The following is a 25,310-nucleotide window of genomic DNA, read 5'->3' as shown; positions in this document are numbered from 1 at the left end:
GTACCCAGCGTGCACAGTCATCCCCAATTACAGCTCACTACCAGGCATAACGGGCCAAACAATGACGGGTCACGTTAACTTTAAGTTCTGCTTGGGCAGATAAATGTACAGGTGAATTTCAGATTACAATCAGAAGTCGTTATCATGTTCAGCTTTGCCAGTAAATAGAAGAGGGACTCTTCCGTTAGCTCCACACTGAATGCGTCTTTACGTCTGTGATGAATAAGTTAAACAAAGGATTCATCTTTTCCCTGGAAAGTCATCATTTATTTTAATGATTTAATGACAGATTGAAAAAGCTCTTGGGCTGGGTACCACTATAGATTTCTGGTTCACGAGGTTCTGATTTGATTCAGTGCAATACCAATTCATTCAGAGATATTTCATATTTTTTAACAATTCTGCCTCGTCATGAAGGAGATTTTCACAATACCTAAGTTCCCTTTTGTTTGGGAGATGTTTTTGTCCAGCTCTTCTCTGTTGTCAGATTTTTTAGACTTTTCAAATCCACAATGCATCAGCTTTCAGGGCTGATGGTGCTCTCAGAGTTGTAGCTTCTGTCATTTTGTGGGGTAATCATGTGTTCAATTCATTTTTTTCTGAGTTATGATTAAAGGAGATTTCATACAAATTGAATTGGAAAATAGTTTTTATAAAACCACATTTTATACCCCAGTAGCACATACTGTATTCTGCAAGAAACTCAAAGCTAGAGCTTTACTGGCAGCCCAACTATTCGGCAAGAATTACTTCCTGGTCACATCAGCTGGCCAATCAATTGGCTGCAGTAGTTTATGAGGTCAGTGACTATGTCACATGCAGTTACGACTCTAACCTGAACACAAATGTATCTCACATAATCTGTTATATATATATATATATATACCAAAAAAAGGCATTCGGTTGTTCCTCCATATTGGACTGCTTGTTTTTCTCATGTACTGGTAATTCAGTATCTGGCGGCTCTAGCTTCATTGTAGAGGACGTGCAGGAGAAAGCGAGGATTAACATTTTATCTGGCTGCGTTTTAAACTCTAAACAGTTTCTCCCACCGTTCTGCACAAGATGTTCTGCTGAAAACGGCTCTTATGTAATGAGTCCTACCCAAACATCTAAGGAAACGTTTGCTCCAGAAGTAGGCCAATAAAATAATTACTCAGATGAATAGAGAGGGAGAGTGGGAGAAAAGGGGAGGGGAAGGAATAACTTACAGTAAGAGCAGGGGCTGATTTGTGGTTTGTTTGATATCAATTCTAAATTATAAATAGGTTTAAATCTCACCCATTCTCTGGCCTTTACCAATGCTGGGACTGAATTAATTGAGCTCAAGTGAACTCCAGGCTTAATCTTTGTGAAGATCTCTTAAAACAACTTGCACCACTCGATCTGGCTTCTAACAGCTGTGTCCTGCAAGGTTTGTTTTGCCACATGGACTGAGATGAGCCCAGAACACTACACATGATGTAGGTAACCATGGTGATTTGAAGCTGGCTTCTACAGACCATTTATCATTATCAGAGGTGTCATCCAAATAATTCTTTCTCCCTTTAAGCAATTCTCTTTGTTTTCTTTTCTTTTTTTCCAATTTTCATTCATTTCTCTCTGTTTGACTTTTTTTTTAATCTTCTTCAAGTAAATGAAAAGTCACTATAGCTTTTTACAGTAATATACACCAATGAGGCATATCATTATGACCAGCGTCCTAATATTGTGCAGGTCTCCTTTGTACCTCCAAAATAGTTTAGACCCATCAGAGAATGGACATGAGTCTTCTGAGGGGTCCTATGGGTTGAGGGGATCGTCCAACAGATACTTGATCAGTTTGGGATCTTGTGAATTTGGAGGCCAGGTCAACACCTTGTGCTGTTCTTCATGTTTTTTGACTTGTTCCTAAACAGTTTTTCCATGTGTGCCTGTGTCAGGCTGCATCGTGATTTTAATGTCGTGGCCACGCCACAATATTTGTGTTTTGGATGTGATAGTCAGTCTCCCATTTCCCTCACAGACACGCCATTCAGAGAAGGTCAAGAGCGAGACCTGAAGGCAGCCTTGAAGGGGACGGATCCCTCCATCCCTCTGGTGTTTGTCAGTGGGAACCATGACCTGGGTAACACGCCCACCCCCGCCACTGTGGAACACTACTGCAGTGCATGGGGAGATGACTATTTCAGCTTCTGGGTAAGCAGGCAACCTAACAGATATAGTAATAGTAGCATTGCCAGTAGTGATACAGAAATGCTTGTAGCGCGGATGGATATTATGAGCTCGCCTGTGAATGCCCTCTCCCATCTCACAGGATCTGAATGCACAACACCACCCCGTTATGTTACTCATGTTATCACTGCGTAGTCCTCAGGGTGATGATACAGAATATAAGAGTCACAGAACATGATAAAACTGTATTTCATCTTCCCTGGTGTTTTCCCAGGTGGGTGGAGTTCTCTGCCTGGTTCTGAACTCCCAGCTGTTCTACGACGCCTCAGCTTGTCCTCAGCTGAAGGAGGCTCAGGAGACCTGGCTGGAGTTGCAGCTGAGCAGGGCCTCCTCGTCCTCGCCAACGGTAATAGCATCAATGGATTTGATTAGTGAAACTATCCAGATAGACGATGTCATGTTAAATGGAATTTTGACTTGGGAGATCTTCTGAACCATCTCGCCCGTCTCTGCACAGGAGCCCAAACCCAAACATGTCTTGGTGTTCCAGCACATTCCTCTGTACCTAAAGAGCCCCGATGAAGCCGACGACTACTTCAACCTGCAGAGGATAGTCAGAGAAAACCTGCTGGACAGGTTCAAGAAAGCAGGTAAGAGATCAGGAAAGCACGAGTTATGGGATTCTTCTATCTGTTTCTACAAGTTATCGTGTTGGGAATAGGTTACAGAGACTCGGTAACATCTTAACATAACGTACCATCCTTTAAACATGTCATCTTGGGAGCATTTGTTTGACTTTGGATACAATTACATGTCTCAAAAGAGATAAAAGTTTTATTGTTTTAAAGGGCGTTAAGCTGCCTCTTCCCAAGCCCTACGATATCAGCTGTATTTTCCGTGATGCTGGATTTAAGCCACTGTGAAATGGTCTTAAGTTTCTCGTGTTAATACGTTTTAGCTCTACTCCTGTAAAACCTGTTCATTTCAAGCATATCTGACTGAGACACAGCTAAGATCCTCAGCCCGGAGGATTAGGGCGCCATTATCCAGGACCACAGGAGGAGCTCCTGGCACACGCACAACAAGGACATAATTGAATTAATTAATGCATTCACTTCCTATATTAAGAATAATTCCGTTATCAAAATCCATTCTTGTAGCCTCATAAGAGGATGATACAAACTCTCACAAGGACAATAAGTCTCTAAGACGCCTCTTAGTGATGCACATGGGCTATCAGGCCAGTTCTGCACCACTGATTGACAGGACCCCTGATTCCATGCTTGTCATGCTACTCAAATCATGCATCAAGGTGACTGACGAGGGATGGGATTAATTTCATTATCCACTCATTAATCCAGTACGTATTTAACCATGCTGGCCCGTTCTGGTCTGGCGACCATGTTCACTCATAATTGATTGCTCCTTCAAGTAGCACCGGTTAAAGATTTAAAGGGCAATAGGTACAAGCTTTTATTTGTAGCAGTGGAGGGTGTTGTTGTAGGTGCAGAACATGTTAGATGCATGTGTCTTTTCTCATCCACACCCTTGTGTCCTGCCAGCAGTTATGAATTCAGACTATGTACAGGGGACGGTGCTGTGTGAACTGTACACATACATACATGTATATGGTTATTAATAATGGATGTCAGACATGCTGCTGCTCACTGTAAACCGCATACACTACATGACTTTGTCATGTCCCTGTGTATGTAAGAAGAGCAAGAGAAACTCTGTGATTTATCTCAGAGCATCTCATATTTTACTCATCGCTTTCATGTACCATCTCTGCACAGAGACGTAACAAGGGTGTCAGGCTCTCTCCCTTAATTTTATCCACACAAAAAAATGTCTTATTGTAAAAATTACTGAAAAACCCGTGAATTTTAAACGAGCTGTAATGATCTGACAAAAAAACAACACTTCCATTAAAAAAAAAAAAAAAGACCAGCTTTAATTGTTTAATGTAGTCTTCGTCTCTTAGTTCTTTCTGCTCCTCTGATCTCTCCTCTCACTTTCATGCTTTTTCTGCTTTCTAATTCATCTCCTACTAGAAGTGACTTGTGATTGTTACATTTGTGCTCTGTATGTAGTGGAGGAACGCTTGTAAAAGCGACTGACTGATCGTCTTGGCTCAACGTCGGTTTGTGATAGAGCAGCTGCTTTGCATTTTTACTGGATACACTCAAGTCGTTATGATCACTGCCAGGACAGGAAATCATGCATTGACTGCAAAGACGATATTGAACACATGACCTGGTGACGTGGTCGACGTTATCCCCAGTAAACGTCAGCACGTTAACGTTATCATTGTGAACCAAAGTCGTGGACAGTGCCACCTAGTGGTAAGCTGTTTGCATCATATGACAAGTGACTGTATCGACTCAATCGCGTTGGCTTTAAATTGAGATTAGTTCAGCTTGTTGCATGCTCATTTTACACAAGGTTCTTGGTTCACACCCTCTGGCCACCTGGGACCTTTCTGTGCACATTTTGCTTTGTTCTTCCTGTGTTCTCCTAGCCATGAGACCAGCCAGAACATCCCCCGTCCACAAATATTTTGTAAAGGAAAGTTGGATGAAACTGATACAGAGATTAAGTAGAGACCAGTTTAGCATCTAACCAGATGGGCAATAAGCAGTGCGTGTATGTAGCATTAATAGTTTGGTATATAACTGGTATGGTACTGGTTCGTTTTATAACATGGACAATATTTACAGATGAAACCTATGTAAAATATACACAATGATTGATTGAGGTAATATGAAGATATTATACGGATGGGTTTGTGCGTTGAAATTAAGCAGGCTAACATTTTATACTGGAGGAAATGGCAGATGATAAATATGGTGATAAATACAGATATAATGAGCTTTCAACACTGCATAAATACTAAGCTGTAGCTGCGTAATGTTACTAAACTAGCTCAATATTTGGTACGTAGCACGGTGCAAACTGATTGTTTAAAGTGTGAATGTGCAGGACAGTCCAGTAGTGCAGTGGTGATGGTGTAACAGTCTTTAGTCAGAGAGGGAATAAAGAGTGGATTGGTGGAGGTCACCGGGGGGCAGAGTTCAGCAAGTTCACCGCTCTGGGGAAAAAGCTGTTCCTCAGGCTGCTGGTCCTTGTCCATATGTCACGCTGATGGCAATACTGTGATAAATAAACTGACAGCGACTGCGCACAGCCTTAGTTTTGTCAAATGAGCCGTCTGGCAAAGATTTTAAATGGAGCTTCTGAATCGAGATATCTTCCTCCGTCATTCACTGATTCAATGAGCTCGGAGCAACTTGCATCACACTGTGACTCGCCCGTAGGCTGGAGTGGTGAGCGTTCAGTTTGCAGCTGGAAATACAAGCGTCTCTCAGGGTCAAATAAACTTGACTATTATGGTGGTTGGAAGACAGCTTCCATTAAAAAAATATATATTGGCTAGATTGGATCTAACTGCACAATAACTATCTTCTAATAATAACAAGAAAACAGGACCTGTGTTGGTTTCACTTGAGATTGCAGTTGTGTCATTATTGTGTTAACTAAAGAAAAACAGAGCTAAGGAAAGCGCGCTGTTTGTTTTTCCTGGCTGCGTGGTGGCAGACCTTGTTTCCTCTCATCCGTAGTAAATTATGTCTCTGTTGGTCATACGCCAGCATTGGTAATTTTATCCTCCGTTTTTTTTTTTTTTTTTTTACTACCTTATTCACACATCATCTCCCTGCCCTGTTGGTCCGTCCTCATTGCTGCACCCTGTGATCTGAAGCCTCCAGATGTGTTCTTGCACTCCGGTGATCATTACTGTCATTACATTAAAAGGGCAGCATCATTAACCTCACACACACACACACGCACACACACGCGCGCTCGCTTCTCACGGCGCTCATGAATCTCTGAAGGACTGGAGCGCAGGAAGCACGGATGTCATTTTTCTTCGGAGATTTTCATTAAGTAAGCATTTGACAAGGATAAGTTTCCAGCTGTATTTGTACAGCTAGCTCTCATATCGTTTTTGCTGGAAGACAAATGTTGCTATAACAGAGCAACCGGACTATTACATGTTTTATTGTGTAAGGGCACGAGTGTTTCTTTGCACCAGTAACGCATTAATATTGTTTAAAAACTGGGATGTTTTTAAACTAAGGATGTTTGTCTTGGTTTGCTAGTTCGTATTTGAGCAAAGCCAAACATCGGCTTCTCATTTGTTTCTAGTAATTCCAATGCCACAGAAGACAGCCTTGAAATGGGATCTGTGCGCATCACACAAATGTCTCTTTGACATCAGCTCAATCCTCATAAAAAAGTACACACCGCTTCGTGTGTGTGTGTGTGTGTGTGTGAGTGACTTGCCCACTCCAGAGGTGTCTTCTCGTGGTGGCAGTTGACTTACAGCTACTGGGGATTTGACTCAACATTTATAAGGTTGTTACTGCTGCTCCAGTGTTTTCCGCAGCCCCCTCACCACTCCTGTGACATATGATGGGAGCGGAGGCTATAGTCCCCCGCAGACAAAGAAACGCATTTAATAGATTTTTCACCTCACAGAGGTATTTTTCATTTCGCTCTCTCCACTTCTTCATTTGATGTGATGTGTGCTGCTGGTTGAGTTATTGAGCCCGTGCCCGCTCTGCAATTTGTTCGGGTTTTCCATATAAATTACTATCCAGTGGTGCACTTTTCCTTGCATGATATATTCTACCGTATGTATCTATATATTATCTCAGCAGCGCGGCTGCACATGGAAAAGGTGCAAGACCAATTAGTCTTATGCGGCTCATCAGAGCGAGCGTTTCCACGCTGGGAACTGTTGACTGCAGCTCATATTAATGATACTCCGTCTCTATTTTGTGACCTCTTCCTGGCGCTATTGTGCAGTCCCTGTTTTAATTGCATAAGCAATTACAAGGTTTGTGATTTTGCAGTGAAGTTTGCCTTTAATTGTGCACTTTGTTGCTGTCACACTCCTTATTGGAATGTTTGAATGTACAATTAAGTCTTTTCTAATACCGTTACGGTATTTAGTAGCGTGAAAGACACGTTAAACTTCACCTGTGGGGAACTTTTGGTTTAGAGTCACTCCACTGTGGCATTTGTTTTAAAAAGATATAGATAGCAAAATAACTTTAAGCGACAAACCGTTAATAACGTAATACATTTGTGCATATATCCCATAATTCTCTGTTTGGTTGTAGGACTGTCCGGTCTCTGTTACCAGACACGTATTCCGATAAGAACTGAGTCTGGTTACGCCAGGCTGCGGTGAATGAACATTTCCAGACATAAGGACACGATAAACTCCATGAACTGGGTCTAAAATTAATTTGAAGCGACTGCAAAAAACAGTCAGTCAGCGGAAGACTTACAGTCGGCTCGGTACAGTCGGTAACAGTCACACAAAGCCCCGGAGGAAGTTCTTTGCTCATATTATGGGTATATCTGTGCTGTCTCGTCACTGTCAGATCCATAATCACAGTAAATAATGCTCTCCTGGGCTTTATTATTCCTACCTTTGCCAGTTTCCCAATGCACGGAAGCAACTCAGCCAACATTTAGTTGCTGCAAGTGGAGGAAGAAAGACGTGCATAAATTGTAGGTTGCATGCTCGTTAAGGATGTTGAATTGAGGGAGAGCGGGTTTTACGCACATCCAGAATCTCCTCAGAGGAGATTGAAACTCCCATGGCTGAGGATCGCTGTCTGCTTTCCGAGAGGGGAGTGGAGTAGCAGAAATCCCAGCAGCTCTCTCTGCTCTCTCCTCTCCTTATAGATGGAGTACTGTAATTAGATCTCCCCCCCCATCCCTGCCACCGCTTCTCCTCCCTCTTCCTCCGTGGTTCGTATCCTACATTCAGGATCAGCACACGTACAAACAAGGATGGACGAACGCGCAGACGGATACACACTTCCTTGCTGCCTGTGTTCGCCTCCAAACCTTGTTTACATATAGAAAAAGCAAAACAAAAAAAACAAGAGTGCAGCTGAGAAATTTACTAGGATTTCTGACATTGCTGTCGGCTGTTGAGTTGTACATACAGTAGGTAATTAGAGGCAAGATAAGCCATGTGCCGCTCTGCATAGTGTCTCCGTTTCTCTGCCTCTCACTCTTCCCTGCTTTCTTGCCGCAGGTTGTCTTTATCAGCAAGGGTTGTGCTCTGTTCGTAAGTGAAGGCACATTCATCACCCACTGGGGATTTGATAAGAGGCCGCAGTTAAGCTTTTAACACCATTGTTTTAATGATGAAACTGAATAATGCTTCTGTTTTTCCAGTGTTTACTGGACTGTTTCTTTCCTGCAGCCAAACGTCCAGTCTTACTGGCCTGTTGTTTCCGGTGCTGAGATTACGCAACACAATCCAGAAAGACCAGTTTATGTGTAGAAATACCCTCCCAACCAAAAAGTGTGACACTTTATTGCCCGTTGTGGTGTCTTTTCACATGTCCACGATATTGTGCACAGTGGATTTTTTTTTCATCTCCCAGATGTTAGCGTTGAAGGTCTGGCAAAGCAGTTGCCTCACTGAATGAAGGGGGTTCTGCTTGCTTCCAGGGCGCGCCGTGCTTGTCTGAGCCGATCTGTAGTGTAGTAAATTCATCATCCCTTCATGCATAAAACAGTTGCCGTGGATGATACCCTTGGAGAGGTTTTCACAACTTTCCCTTTGTTTACCGGTTTACTTCGCTGTTCAAGACCTTGTCTCATCTTGAGACTTGTTTCTTTTTATCAAGTCACCTTAGACCACGTTTACACCAATAAGAGTTTTGGGTGAAACCGCATAGGTCTTGCACGGTTCTGCCTGACGTCAGTGACGGATCCGGATCTTCCCGAGACAGGAACCACACTCTATTGAATCCAGGTCCCAGGGTGAAAAAATAAAAAATAAATTGGAGCCTGTGCAGTTCCTATTTGCCTGATGCGAACACGATGATGTCATCGCCCCACTCTCTCCCCTCGACCCTCTGACTCCAGACGTCTCATAACGACAACATTAACGGCAGAGCACAGGCTTGTGGCGGTGCTGCATCAGATATTGACCCTTGTTGGGTGACTAGGTAAAAAGGATTATGGACTGTAATCCGGACTGTATGTTTGAATACGGCGTGCAAGGTTTTGTTTTGTTTTTTGCTGAGGTCTCTAGCAGAAATGGCACCATGCAGAGGCCTGGGATATGTACTACAGGCTTTCTACAACCAGATGCTGTTTTGTAATGGATCGACGTTTGCGGAGAAATACGCCGAGGAAAACCGCATCGTTTTCGTACGTGTGGACGTGGCCTTAGACACACATGGCTGCTTGGCGCTTGTTTGTTTTTGTGCTTCCTTTGCACATTTTTGCATAATTAGAGCCCCACTGACTGATACACGTAAAATACCTTGAAAAATGATTTACATAAATGACGCAGTGGCAGACAGACAGCTACATTAAGCATAACTTTAATTCTTGAGACGGCTGACTAATATAAAAAGCTGTAACACTCATAAAGTCTCGCGATATCCGCTTATTCTCATATATTCTCGTCTCTTCACTTTGAGGAAGGTGGACTTCAAATGAACTGGTCACATGACCTCCTGCGTCATCCCCGGTGACGGGGAAATTTAAAAAAAAAATGTTTCCTTCGATGCATCTGAAAAACCACCTCATGAGAGCGTGAAAACGTTTTAGTGATATTTGAGTTTTGGAATGGAGACGTTTCCATTACCAGGTTTTTATTGCGATATTTAGGTTTAGCGCATTTCCAGTGGAAATGGAAACGCAGCACGTGACATTGGACTGATTGAACGCCCCCCACAGAATCATAGCTTGGTGAATTCAAGATGATTAGCACCAGGTTTGGGACCAAACGGCCCCCAAGTCATGCATGCTCTTATAGGAGTAAATGACACGTGGACTACTTTCATTTACCAGTTGCCTGATTGTGTCCATGTGTGTGCGTTTTTATCTCGAGCGTGTTTTTGCTGGAGGACACGGGACGGGGATGCTTCACGGTGACGGATGGCTGAGAGTGATTTATGAGGCGCCAGGGCTGCAAGATGCCTCGCCACACTACATCATTTTCTATCCCTCTGTCATGCAAATTATCAACAGCTACTATTTCATGGTGAATTATTTCCCAGACCTGCACTTTAATGACAGCCGCCCTTCAAGACACACACGCGCGTTGTGTGTTCCCTCCTACGCAGCCCGTTCTCACAGATGTGCAGATGACAGCTTTGTTCAGAACTGCATTAAGAGTTTTTGTCAAAAGACAAAAGAAGGAGAAAAGGGGGAAAGGTCAGTGGGAAAACAATTCTCCCCAGTTTGTCAGTTGGAGGAGGTTTATTGGCAGGATGGGAACTTGGCTTGTAATTAGCAAATCCAGTGTTGTAGCCGGTAAATCGGTGACCGAGAGATGAAAGGGCTGTGATGGAAAGTGAGAAGAGAAAGAAGGGGAGGGCAGATTGAAGGAAGGATCACAAACATCAAGCCTAATTAGATGTGCCCTGACGTTTCTTCTTTTATCCCTTTATTTTGAGGTCTACATCAGCAGCAGCTGTTCGCATCCGAACAGTAATATGTGCCACATAACGTGGTTCAGATCATTATGAAATATAAGAATCATCACGTACGTAGGACTCGGTGCATATCGGAAGGGACTCCACCTTCCTCTCTGTGCATTTTTCTGCAACCCCTGACCGGAATTCAATTTGACTCTGGGTAATTTTCCTCCGTTTGCATCCACTGTGTTTTCATCACTCTGACTGCTGCTTACTCTGGGTATTTTCCGAGCACTCTAATGTCTCCCCTCCGACTGCCTCCCTCTTTCCCGCGCTCCCCAACCCTGCGTGTCAAAGCAAAGACCAGTCCCCACAGTCCATCACAAAGAACGGCGCAACAGAACCAGCGTTGTTTCAGTCATCGGCCCAGAGAGTACGTGTTTGCACAGGGCATCCACTCAGCAAAAAAAAAAAGAAAAAAAAAAGTGAATGTGAGGAACGCAGTAAAGCGTGACGAAGAGACAAATAAATGGGGCAAAAATTGGACTTAACGATCCGGTTGTGAATGTAATACTGCCGTTTAACACTCTCTGAACACGTACCGCGCCTCCCGTCTCCGTATGGCTTAGTGGGTAAAGCAAGACTTCGGCTGAATGGCTTTAGTGTAATATTGCCAGTGGAAGGAGGGTAATTTTGTTCTTGATGTCACTCTCTGATGTCTAGAGCCACAACCCTACAGTGCCACAGTTAACGGTTTAAGTCTCACTAGGCCTCCCACGCTAATTGTGCTGCGAAGCACTTCAGATAACAATGCACAGAAGGCAATATGTGGCACCTTGATTGGAGTGAATGGAAGTGAAAATCAGTTGTGTATTGTAATTCATCAGTGTCATAGCAAGGCCACTTTCACAGAAGGATGCCAGCTGTCATTATCCTGGAGGCAGCGGTGGCTTTCAGAGCCGCCATCCAGTTTTTACTTCAGTTGAAAATTACAGCAGTTAGCACTTTCTGGTTTAAGGGGGCACGTCAAAATTTGAACCCCCTAAAAAAAATATATATACATATATATATTTTCTATTATGAAGTTGATTTCCACAGTTTTAAACTTTTAGTAATTTCAGCTGCTGGTTGTTAGTGGGTGCAACACTTTGGGATAGATGGAGAAATCCTTGCCCCCCCATGAGGATACATCATCATAACTATGATCATTTCTCAACTTGTCATCTAGCACCATTAACCAGTCATGAGCAAATACTTAAACGCATGTTGGCCTGTTGTGTCGATACTGTGTAAGCTGTGTAGCGAAGCTACAGCTTCCCGTTTTCACTGCAGGTTTTCCACTGCTGCTAAGCGTGCACGGCGCACCCCTGCGTCACGTTTCTTATGTGGTTGGCAAGATTCCTAAATTGTATTTTGCTTTTTATTTTGTGTGTTTTTCAGTTTCACGCTGGCCCTCGCAGCCTCTACAATTTCAGAGGTCAGCTTCATCTCCAGACTATTATAAAGGGAATAGCTTTTTTTTCTGTCTTTATTTTTTTTCTCTCATTTGTTTATCTTTTTATTCATGCGGGCAATCTTTTAGAGATTGAAAATGCTTTTCTTTCTCAGACTTGCCATCTTGTCTCTGAAAAAGAGTCTTTTTTTTTTAGAAGACGTATGCCCTGGGGAGAGCGGTTTGACTTCTAAAACCACATAAAGGCGGCTTTCTGAAAAGGACATTTTAAAATGCATTCTGGCCAGGGTACGTCGGGCCTTTGCTAAATTATCTATGAGATCTGTTTTCGTGGAAAAAGCCAATGGAGCAAGCTGATTCATGTCACAACATAACAAAATGTCTATTGGTCATGTCCACTTAAATTCTCCACTATATGGAAGACCTTGAAGGAAAACTTGTATTGTGTAGTGGTGACCTAAAAGCGTCTGATAGACGGCTACTCCAAGCACAAGAAAACTAGGAGTTGAATTGCTCACAGAACCGGCCAGAATCTGTTATTCTGGCATTCGAACTGTAGTATCCCTTATTTTCTTAGGTACTTTAAGTTAAGAAACACCAGCAATGGACAGATTCATGAGTGTGCACAGATTAAATGCAAATCTACCTACAGAGACCATCTATTACACTAAATACTTTAGAGGTTTTTCCTCATCAGGCTGATTAATTCAGCCCAATCAGCATCCATATAGCACTGCTGGCCGACCACATCAGTCAAATTGCCAAGATCATCACTGTAGACTCTCATCTTAAGGCTGTTTAGTTGTTCTTTTAACTGCAGACTTAGGGTTAGGGTTAGGGCTAGGGTTAGGGTTAGGGTTAGGGTTAGCGTTAGGGCAGACAATGCAATCTGAAAAGGTTAAGTGGGGGATACTTTGATCATAAGTTTGTGTTTTTTTGTTACTTTATATACTTTTATATACTGTTTATACAGTATGCTGGGGAAGCCAGTTAACACATTTCTGTAAAAAAGATGAATCAGCAATATCTTTGCCTCTTTTTAATGCAGAGGGAACCAGTCAAGATTTCACTGAAAGTGTAAGTGAACATTTTGATGCTTAGAAAGAGGGAATCCACAACTAGTGAGAAATACATGAGGAACTGAGTCAATTTAAGGAGTCTGTTTATTTTGTGTTCATACTCAAGTAGTTGCCTTTAAATCCAAAGTCCCTGAGGTGGTATAATCCAGAAGTTACTGGTGGTGTTTCTACCTGAGTTGAACTATTGAATTCAGTGTTCAGTGTCTAGTTGGTCTGTTGTTCCTCTACCCATCGAGCAGGTCACGTCAGACTTCCTTAGCAACAGTATCCACCAGCACTGCCCTCACTTGCTGTGTTTCCATTACCCCTATAAATGTGCAACACCTAAGTATTGCAATAAAGATGTGTTAATGGACACGCCTACATTTGGAAAAACCTCTCCGATATCACTGCAACATTTTTACACTCTCGTGAGGAAACACGAACACACTGCAGTTGTACTTTATTGAAATTTCAGAAATATCGCTTTTATTTTGCGAAAAAGTATGAATTACTGTACTTACTGTAGTTGTTTAAGAAATATTTTGTCCTTTTGGTCGATGAGGTTAGCCGAGACGTTTCATACCACTCTCTCTGCACAGAGACTAAATATGAGGCTACAGCTAGCAACTGGTTAGCTTAACGTATTGGAAACTTAACTAGACAGTTGCCGTAGTTAATGAAAATGGTAGCCATCATCTAACCCTCATTAAACGGGAATGAGGATTTCCTCAATGTGCTTAGGTTTCCTGTTTCACATACATATGGGGGGAAGGCGTTGCTGCTGCGTGGTGGTGGTGTCGTCGCGGCGCGTGTGGGATGTGGATCGTCAGCGATACGGCTGCAGAACTCGGAAGCACTGATAGCGTACACGTGTACATATGCACACTTCCGCGCTCCCACACACTTAATTTGGCGCCGCGATTAAACGTGGTATCTCCGGGAGTTACAGAGGAGGTTCAGAGACACTATTTCAGCTTCAAAAAGATATATTTTGTTTCCTCCCGCCGGTCCGTTCGTCAGCACAGGATTAAACCCTGTCTAACGCCGCTTCGCTATTTGCCGTCTTCTCTCCACCGCCTCATCTCGGCGAGGTGACTAAGAAGTCACAGCTCTCATGTGGATCCTGTAACGCATCCAGCGTCTCCACAATCGGCGTCGCTAACCGAGTCATCAAGTGATCCCATCAAACATTTTCCCCAGTTCACACTTCTGTCGCTGCTTCGCTTTGTTTTCATTCTCAGGTTCTCAATAATTGTAGATGAGCTGTGTAATTTCTTGTGGGACAGATAAAAACACTCAAACGCCTGTTAGAGTCGGAAATCCTACACACACACACTCCCCTTCACACACATAGTTTTACAGAATAATCAGCACATGCTTTCGCCCAGAGGTGTAGTGGGCATTTATGACCTTTCATCCTCCGTCTAGAAACAATATCAAGGACACACATTTGCGACTAGACGGCGTTGAGCCCACCTAGTTAGTCAGTCACCTGGAGAAGTGGCAAGGTTACATAAAAAAGGCTACTATTCCTGGCAACACACAGACGTACACACAGCTTCATGAAATGTGTGGGCTAATGATATAGCTACAGGCCCACCCAGAAGTCACAGAAGGGTGCACACACACACACACACACACACACACACACACACTGTGCTGCCACAGGTTTTTATTGGGAGTAAATTTAGCCCAGGCGAACATACACAGACACAAGCCTAAACCATCAATTTCCATCTATGGCAGATTAATAATTTATTGGTCCGGCACATGCGGCCGCCCCGTTCGCATAGCTCCCGATATTAATATAAATTTAGGTCATATTTGTATTCTGGTGCTGTTTGATTATGCGCCTTGGTGGACTTGATGATTCAGGGGCAATTTCACGGTACTGACGTCGAAGTGGTGGGTACATGAAAGCTTTTAATTTTTTATTTATTTTATTTTTTCAGAAGGATCTTCCTCGCCTTTGTTGTGCAGATTTCTGGGACAGACCGATGTCTTTCTCATGCACAGACTGCAATTTATCCTCTTTTGTTGCCAGTTTTCATTATTTTTTTTGGCTGGGTGTCGCCCGGGAGACGAGGCAGCGAGCAGCCAGACTTCCCTCCATGGAAACACTTGCAGTTAGAAAATAAAGCAGCTCACGTTCTCTGCCAGAAGGCTGCAGTGAGCTCATGTTGAAACCCCTCACTTACACCGTCGTGTCCATGCAAAAGCAGGTGTAGACATTAGACTATGTTAATGTGTATTTAAATAAATTTAAATTTGTGGGGGAAGGTTAAAGAATATATAAAAAAAATGTCTAATCAACCGAAGATTTTGCGACCCTCCCCTCAGTGCCTCCCTGTTAAGGACTTGTGCATTAGGCTATTAACATACAGCCACACCTCAGCTTTTCTGTCTTTGACTTAAAGCACTAAATACACTGCCAAGTCACATCATCTACGCTTTAAAATTAAGTCTGCAATTAAAATCAAACTAAAAACCATTTTTTTTTCAAAATACAAGCAGGTTTGACACCTTTGTTTCTGATCAACTTCCTCAATTCTGTCCTTTTTTCTTTAATCCCTCTTTTTCTTTCATCTGTCATTCACTCTTTCCTCCCTTAATCTCTTCTATCTAGTTTTATCTAGTGCTTCTCTTTCATCATATCTTCCTTTGTCCCATTTTTTCCCGCCTCTTTCTTCTTTTTCCATCAAGTAACCTCTCGCTAAGAAGTGCATCCACGTTTCACTGTAACGCTGCTAAAATGATGAGGACATCTAAATATACATTTCCCTCTCAGAACCTGATGGAGGGTTCTTGTTTAAAAGCGCCCCAGGAGCTGTAAGCTCGGTTATATAAATCCAAGGCATGAGTCACTAATATTGATTAACAAACCTGTCATCTCCTCGTAGAAATATTTTGGTTGTTGTTTTTGCGAAGAGTTGTTAATAATCGTATGAAGTGCACATGTATTTGGGACGGATGAGGAACAGAAGGTTAAATGTGATGAGAATTATACAGATCCATTATAAGCTACATTCACTGGCCACTTTATTAGGTACACCTAGCTAGTAAAAGGTTGGACCTTCTTTTGCTGTCAGAACTGCCTTAGTTCTTTGTGGCAAACTTTCAACAAGGTTGTGGAAACGTTCCTCAGAGATTTTGGTCCATATTGACATGATGGCATCACACAGTTGCTGCAGATTTGTCGGCTGAACATCTATGATGAGAATCTCCCGTTCCTCCACATCCCAAAGATGCTCTACTTGACTGAGATCTGGTGACTGTGGCGGCCATTGGAGTACAGTGAACTCATTGTCATGTTCAAGAAACCAGTTTGAGATGATATGAGCTTTGTGACATGGTGCATTATCCTGCTGGAAGTAGACGTCAGAAGATGGTTCACTGTGGTCATAAAGGGATGGACATGGTCAGCAACAATACTCAGTACGCTGTGGCATTTAAACCAAATATCCCTCTCACCATTACACCACCACCACCAGTCTGAACCGTTGATACGTTGAAGGCAGGATGGATCCATGCTTTCATGTTGTTTACGCCAAATTCTCACCCAGATTCTGATGCATTGAATTGCAGCCATGTGACTGGCTGGTCAGCTAGTTGTGTTAACAAGCAATTGAACAGGCGTACCTAATAAAGTGGCAAGTGAGTGCATGTTGCCTATAAACAGGCCTTATAGAAGGACCCGTGGATCAGTGGTTAGAGAAGTGGACTTGGAACTGTTGAGGTTTGAATGTCCACGGCTCTTCCATGAGCTCTTAGTTCTCCGTTTAATGCACACATTTATTTCTGTCGCTCCTCGCTGCAGGGGTGAAGGCCGTCTTCTCCGGCCATTATCACCGAAACGCCGGCGGCTGCCACGGCGGCCTGGACATGGTGGTGAGCTCAGCCATCGGCTGCCAGCTCGGCGAGGACACCCACGGCGTCAGGGTGGTGGTGGTGACCGCCGACAGCGTCGTCCACCGCTACCACAGCCTGGAGCAGCTGCGAGCGCGAGGGATGGACGAGGACCTGAAGAAGCTCCTGCAGGCCTGAAGGCCAGTCCGAGGAATTCCAGAGATGTTTATCTGTGTATTTTGTTATTGATTTGCTTTGGTTGTACATATTTCTGAGCCCTTCCAGAGCTTCCAGGAGATCAGTGCGTTCGTCAACTCGAGAGTTGGGTGTCTTCAGTTGACCGGAGGACTGATCTTAAAGTGAAAATAAAACAATAGGCCCCGTTCAGACCTTGCATTGACGTACGTCCTGGACAGTCGGATCACGAGTAGCCAGTTTATTCATTGACGACAATCTCCGACTACATTTGGCTCAATGTGTGTGTGTTTACAGTGAGACAAAGAGACTTCACAGCTTCTTCCAAAATATGCGTTATCTCTAAGTCCTCATGACATGACACAAACACACACGACAAACAGCTGTTAATTGTCCTGCTACAAATGTAGAGATTCATTAAAGACGTCAGCTGTGAAAATATTCTGCTGCTCCCTAATAATATCTGCGTTTATTTACTCTCAGAGCACGAAACTGAGACCGGATCTCAAGTTTTGACTGAGGACGCACACAGAGACATATTTTGATGCCAGGTCTGAACAGGGCCACAGGGTTATACTAAGGCAAGACACAAGCAGTCACTTAAAGCCTATCAAAATTAGACTACACGCCAGCCACAAGTTATAAAGTTGGACTTCCGAAGATATTAAATTTGGTTTATGTCGTCCATACTGAATGTTTGAAGCGTCTCTCGGAGGATTGGATGTAATCTCTGCTCCTGCTGCCCTGAAAGGCTGCGCAGAGATCAGCGAATGTATTTTAACGCCAGTGTTTGTTTTGTGGAGAAGCACAGATACTGTATATCTGAAGTAGCATTACACCCTCTGTCTTCCTGTGCAGTGCAGACGTAGCCCGTGCAACTTAAATCCAAAGTGTTCCACCGTTAAAGGAAGGTTCCGTCTGAATCTCACTCAGAGCAGCTCCTGGGGGGGTAGAACGAGAGGCGTTTTGTTGCTTGTTGGGGCAGTTATCTTCAAAAGACCAAATAACAGCGTGGTGCAAGGCTTGATTTTTAAATTACCTTCACACATGTTCTTTGAAGGCCTCATGGGAGATGTAGGAAGGTATAAAGAAACCTTTGCAGCTCTCTGTCTGTCAGTGTATCAATAGTGAAAGGTTGGAACGTTCCATTAATGATCCTAAATTGTGTAGCTATTTCTACTGTGTTTGTTGTTGCTACAGTCTAATGCCTCGTTGGCCATCCTATGCAAGCTACTCACATCAACATGTTGTGTGTGTTTTTATGTTTAATGTTGTTTTACTGACCTCTGTTCTGTATATAGACGCCGGCCTTGCAGGTAAAAGATGCGACTAATACTAATGAGATTTTTTTTTGTTTTTTTTTTACTTGTCCGGCATGTGAACTGTTTTAGAGAGCTTTTGAATGTATGTTGACTTAAAAAATTATGCTTAATTCTACTACGTACTAATTCTTACAAAAATGACATCTTCTTTTTGGACTGAACCTAGTTTAAAAATATATATATTTTTCTTACAATTTCAGCCCTGGTTGATAAAAAGAACACTAATGATTTTTGATAACCCCTTACAACTTATACACTGCCATTATTGTGGCTCCTTCACAATAAAAGCTATGCCAGCTATACACTTGGAATGTGAAGCAGCAGCAGCAGCAGCAGCAGCAGGAGGCCTTGAATCAGCATGAAAGTACTTTAAAACAAAATTAAATGGGACCAGAAACACTATCAGTTATGGATTTAATGACGATGTCAAGATTGAAATTGCATCAGATCACCATTAAAAAGACTCAAGTACAACATCCATTTGGTAGCTCCTGGTGGAATTCTTATTAAAACAGAAATAAAAAAAAAAAAACTTTTTGTGATAAATCTGTTTCATTATTCGATCACAGCTTCAGCCACTATTTAAGATGCAACTCTTCACATTTAAATCCCACCTAATGACTCCGAGCACATTTGGGATGCTTGCGTCAAACTGCACCCGGAGCAGTGATCAGTAAATAAAACAGATAAAGTGGAATTGTCTTGCTAAAAGCCAAACTAAAGGGCTGGTGTCAGACTGATTGAGGACATTGATGTGTTAGCGGTTGCTGGTGGGAGGAGGACAGCGTTTCCTGCCTCGGTGCAGCGTGAGAGTCGACTGCGTACGGGCTAATGTGAGAGCCCGCCGTCCCCAAATGGTCTTTAAAATGGACATTTCTGCAACTAAACGACTTCCAGCGCGAGCCCTAAATGACTCTACTCGATTACGCTTTCCACACACAGACTCTCACACTCTCCCTGACCGACTGGGAACGGAAGGGAGTTGTCATGGCAACGCTTTAGCAACACATCTGTGTGTGCGCGCTTGGGGAGAAGGCGCACAATGCTGTGTGTGTGTCTGTGTGTGTGTGTGTGTCCGTCCGTGGTCTGGTGGGTACTGTAGGTGATCGCTGACCTCATTTCACACTGACGGATTCTGTCTCTTTTCCAAAAAGTCAGCATGTGAGGGATGGAGGGATGGGGCGGAGGGGGGCTGGGTGTCTGAGAGGAATGGATAATGAGTGTGATGTGTGAAAGACGACTCAGTCCATCTCCTTCATTTCCTGTCTGAGAAGGAACCTTATGTCCTTATCTATTTTTATATCCTCATGGCGGCCGCGCTCAGTCACATTGTTCTTTATCTTTTTTTTGTGTGTGTGTGCGTGTGTGTGAATTTTCTGTTATTCTGTTAGAGCACCACGGCCCCGTGAATTTAGAGGGAGCATCACGCGCTTTTCACTCGTTCCCAAACACCGTGACTGTGACAACTGGTTGTAATTTTTTTTTTTTATAATAAAAGTCGATTTTAAACCTTGAATGGCTGCACTCTGTTTGTTGCACTATAAAAAAAAAAAAAGCTCGCACAGACAACTTTCCATGTGTTCCTGAACTGTGGGACGAAGTGTTGGTGGAGCTCATATTGTCTGGTATCAGCCGCCTGCTCGTGTTTCTCAGCCTGCTACACTTTAAGCTTCACAAAGCATGCTAGTTTCATTCAGTAAGTCCGCCTCAGATTCAGGGCATTTATAAATAACTAGAAAAGACAGATATATCTGTTATATATTTAAACAATGAACCTTGTTTTAGCAAATGTTATTACTCAAACATCTTCATTTTCAGCAATTATAATAAGGATAACATTCACTTTACTCACACAGGATTTCAACAGAGCAACACAACAGACTGGATCAACAAAGGAGGTCATCATTTTTCAGTGTTTTACTTAACATATTTTATATCGGGTAAATGCTACGTGGCAGAAGAATGATTTCATGTTTACTGAATGGAATTAATTTGTGCTCGGTGTCTTGGACCTGTGTTAATGTCAGAGTCAAAAGCTGAATTGCGCAAATCATTTTTATTTTTTTATTTTATTTTATTTTTTTATCAGATCTGGACACAGCACTCATGCTGAGGTGCAGAGACCCTGTAGAGGAAATAGACTCCTGAACTAGCAGTGCGGTGAACTGTTAGAGAAATGTCTACGCAGTGAGCGTAGTGAACATTTTTGTTCACTCGAATCTTCTCCACGTGAAAGGAAAGCCAAAAAAAAAAACAAGAATTTGAAATGTAACAATTTCACAAATCCGTGCTCTGGTTCAGACCAGAGCTAATGAAGTTTGAACAGCCTCTAAACCCACTGATATCACATTTGCTCTGAGTCTGTGAAGCAGCGTAATCCTGGTTCACTTTGTGAGGCTCGTTCAAGCTCTTCTGAGTCACATTAATGAAACACCTCTCAGGATTACCCATGTTTTAGTGATGATGCACAAAATTAAACAGGTGTATTCCTTCCTATCTCCTTCCTTCCTTGGTTTGTTTTACAATTTAAATGGAACGGTTTCTTCTAAAAGAAAAGTCATGTCACTCTTATTTTCTGATTCCTGAATGGATGATGACAACTCTGGCAAGTAGCTTTATTCATTTATTGAAACTCTTTTGTCTCTCAAAACTGCAGACTAGGTGGATATTAGCAAGGACTTCACGATAAGATATGTATCGCGATGCTTAAGTTGATATCGTGATATTCCATATATTGCAATATTCTACATAGTTCACTGAGAAATTTTAAATGCAGCATAAAATACACATTGTGTCTTTGCACATCAGATGACAGCGACAATTCACTGGGCAAACTGAGTAAAAAAAAAACAACTTTTTACAGTGGTTGGCATGGCAACTGGTGGTTGCCATTATGTCACATTCCGTTCCTACAGCATCATATAACTAAAATGAAACTTATCTGAAAAGAATACACTTATATCCTTCTATCCTTAGGGAAAAAAAACGAATGACATGTTTTAGTCCCATCCACTAACAGGTGGAGCTTATGACCTATACTGCAGCCAGCCACTAGGGGGAGCTCTACTTGCTCTGGCTTCACTTTTGAGGAGCAGTTCCCCCTTCATCTTTATATACAGTCTGTGGCCAATACATTTGGCAATTGTGGAGGTCTTTGCAGAACAAACAGCTAAAGCATATATGTGGCAAAACACCAAATGATATGATTTCATCCTTGCACATATATTTTGTGTATCCTCACCTTTCCTGTTAGATAAAGACATGAGCTAGCTTCCAGAGGTGAGTGGCCAGGAGGCGATTGCTCCATTGAGAACTGCACAGTTGAGCAAACGTTTCTTATTGGACGCAACAGCAGAGGTTGAGTGTGGGATCAGCTGCTTTAAGAATTCATTCACAAAACCCACGCACGTCAGCGCACATAGTAGCTTGGCTAATGCTTCACTGCTGCATTGTAAGAAAAACAAACTAGAAAATGAATAACGTCAAAGCTCCTTTTTCATTTAAAGAAGTGTCCCCACATGATGTCAGTTTTCTGAGCAGATCTGAGGTCGACGACGCGGCCTCTCCTCCTCCTCTCCTCCAACCTCTCCGCTCTTTCCCTTCAGGAGATTTATTCTGCCGTGACAGATGAAAGCCAGTTCCTGTTTATTGATCTAAAGTGCTGTCGCCATGTCTTTGAGTGCTTGTACACTTAAGAAATCCGGACATACACACACACAAACATAAAAAAATAAATAAAAAAAATCCAAGTATCTATACAACACTTTCATCAGCTGCCAGGTTGTAAAATCCACAACATTGATGTTTTTCCTCAGCGGTTCTCACATATAAGAGAGCACTTGAAGTAGACGTGTCGGGAGCTCGGGTCGCAGGTCGTCTCCTTCTGAACGCCCATGAGAGGCTTGTGGACAGTCGTCAACACGAGGAGGACGTTAACGTTTCATCACTGGAGCGTAGCGAATCACCAGAGACGCACAAAAGGTCTTATTTTATGTTCGCCTGAGTGTTTTGGTTCCTAATGGAATCCAAGAAGCTGTCATTTCACGGCGGCGGGGGCGCTTCGGTCATCAGATATTTTCGGCTTGTGAGGTGGTGGTGTAAGTAAAGCCGAAAGCACAATTCATGCGAGGTTCATCTTGGTTCTTGAACTCTTTGTAGTGACAGCTGACAGTGGTTAAATTACATGCTCCACGAGTTAGGGCTCCCATTCCTATTGTTGGAGCAGAGAAAGTAATTTCACAACACAAATCTTATGCATTATAATGCCCGAGGACTTAAATCCACATTCTTGTGGTTCGCTCAAAATTACTTCATGCCAGAGTCTGGAAGGACGTGCAGCACATGAGAGATTTGTGCTGTCAACAGTGAGACCACAGAGTGTCTTATCAAAAACGATACCCAAACTGAATTGCTCTCTAAATGGATTTGTGTGTTTTCTGTGGCCTAATTCGTGATAATTCTGTGATATGATTATTAGCTTGAGGAGAATTAATGTGAATTGTGTGTCTGGTCACGTCTGCTCTGCTCCCTCTGAGGGACTTTTTGTAATAAAATAATCCTAAATTCAACTGGTTCATTCAGCCGTGAAGCCAGCCACAGCTACCGTGGCATGTGCAATACTGAGAAGCAGCAAAGTTACAAAATCCTGTATCAGGCTTCCATGAAAACATCTATAATACAAAAGAAACATTGCTAGAGTATATACCTGCATGTTTAAAATTGATGAGTGTCAAATGTTAAAACTAAACACCAGCAAGGATACGTCGACAAAATGAGGGTACACTAAGTACTACAATAAGAACACTAATCACTATATTTAACCTAAGTATAAATCAAATCTTCTAAGCTCGTATAACCTAATTGTCTAAATCCATCTAATCATCTAACATCTAATCCTGAACTGCTATCATTAACCTCCTGCCAGAGCTTCTAACTTTCTAACATTCAAACCTGGCATGAAATGAGCTTTTTCTCTCATCTTCTTCAGTTTGGCCACTTATAACACAGCTCTTAAGGGGTTTCTGGTTTTATTCATTTTAGCTAAGAGATGAAACTTAAAGTTAATTTTTGACCTCAGAAACAAAACCAATCTTACATCAATGTTTATTTAGAAGCTGTTACGGTGTTTTTAGCGGTAGCATACAGTATGAATTTACATCAGGAGATCTTTCAGCTACTTCGAGGGTGTCGAGGACTTGAAGCTAAAATGGAAAATTAATTTCACACAATCATTACATTGTTATCTTGTGCTGTTCTAGATTATACTTGTAACTTTATAATCTGGATGGTATGTAACCATTCTCCCGACGTCAGATCCGTGTGCTACAGACGGTCTAAACGCATTATAGCATGTACCATTATGAACATGTAATACACCAAAATGACAGGGAGAAACTCATCTAAAAGCCTCTATCGGGCATTGCCACCTAAACGAAACACAAATAAAACAAATACAATAAAACAAGCAATTATATGCGAATGTAAGTGCTTCTACTGACCTCACCGCTTCAAGACAGCCACACAAACATGTAGTGCACACATGTGCCATATGAAAGCAGAGACCCTGTTGACTACAATGATGTCTGTCTATTCACTGTGCAACAAAAACTCAGAGAGCTAGAAGCCAAGGAGTCGCGAAAATAACATTTGCAAAATCATAACGTTTGCTGTTTTGTGATTAAAGTTATATTCCAGCTCCAAAAAACGCTGCTAATGGTTTCTCCCATGATGAGTCATGGTGGTCCCGTTTGTTTACATGAAGAGGAAGAAGTTTCTAGGTTGGAGCGTAGGGTAGCTGCTAGGGCTGCAACGAGTACTCGAGTAATTCGATTTTTCTATCCCGGGCATCGTGTTCTATACGGACTGTAAACAGTGACAGTGTCGCTAATGATGTTTATGTCTCTTAAGTGGCTATTAATGCCGGCTCTCAGACTCCTAAAACTGGCAACTGTATTCTCCTCTTTCCTTGGTCGACTGGACAGAGTCTGTGTCTGTGTTTCTGTTGCCACGGTTATCAAAGGGCTTGAGCCAGCGCAATGATTTAGAACTGTCATCAGGCAATTTGACCAGAACGTCTTTATGGGTGTCCATTATCCCCTTTTAATGTACACCCCACAGTCAATCAGAATCGAGGATTCACCCAGACCATGGTATAAGCACAATAGTATTGTAGCGACCCGGAATAATGGAGCTACGAAGCATGAATTGGTTTTGCTGGTCTTTATTCTTCAGCTTGAACACAGGCTACTGTGGGCCGCAACCAACAGCAAAACAATAAAACACGCAATCAAACCGGCATATAGCGTTATCAACATTAGCTCTGTTCTTACACACACACCCCGGACACACCCCCACAGGTCCTCCGCCAGTCCCAGTTGGCTACTTCGCCCTCATCGTTGCCATGGCAACTGCCATGACTGACAGGCTTCACGGCCTCTGACAACGCGACCCCCCGAAACGTCCCCCAACCCCATACACTGCAGTACAACCTAAGTCAACACAACCCGAACAGCCGCAGTGTAAACACTGTTACAGCATTGTTTAAAAATTAAAAGAAGAAAAAAAAGTCAGATTACTCGATTAATCACTGAAATATTTGGTAGAATACTCTACTTCAAAAAGAATCGATAGCTGCAGCCCTAGTAGCTGCCATATGCAATGTTTGTGTTTACTTCCCCAATCGGTTGTTGAGATATTCTCCTTTAGGTTTCACCGAAGGCCTCCTTTTACACATGGTCTGGTGAATGAGTCAAAACTTATTGATATATCAGTGAAACTAAATTAGTTTTTCAGACTGATATCTGAGAAAGGTCAA

General features: G+C 42.6%; 1 protein-coding gene across 1 annotated transcript in view; it reads left to right on the top strand.

Annotated features, from left to right (window-relative positions):
* Positions 1-19,028, top strand: part of cpped1 (calcineurin-like phosphoesterase domain containing 1) — a 33,425-nt gene extending 14,397 nt beyond the window's left edge. Inside the window, exons 3-6 of the mRNA XM_047609822.1 lie at positions 2,006-2,178; positions 2,429-2,560; positions 2,672-2,804; positions 16,951-19,028. Of these exons, the coding sequence (XP_047465778.1) occupies positions 2,006-2,178; positions 2,429-2,560; positions 2,672-2,804; positions 16,951-17,177 (665 nt within the window). The 3' untranslated portion in view covers positions 17,178-19,028. The remainder of the gene's footprint in view (positions 1-2,005; positions 2,179-2,428; positions 2,561-2,671; positions 2,805-16,950) is intronic.
* The last annotated feature ends 6,282 nt before the right edge of the window (positions 19,029-25,310 follow it).

This window comes from Mugil cephalus, chromosome 16, assembly GCF_022458985.1.
Source record: "Mugil cephalus isolate CIBA_MC_2020 chromosome 16, CIBA_Mcephalus_1.1, whole genome shotgun sequence".
NCBI classification, from domain to species: domain Eukaryota; kingdom Metazoa; phylum Chordata; class Actinopteri; order Mugiliformes; family Mugilidae; genus Mugil; species Mugil cephalus.
This window is presented reverse-complemented; position numbering and strand designations above follow the sequence as displayed.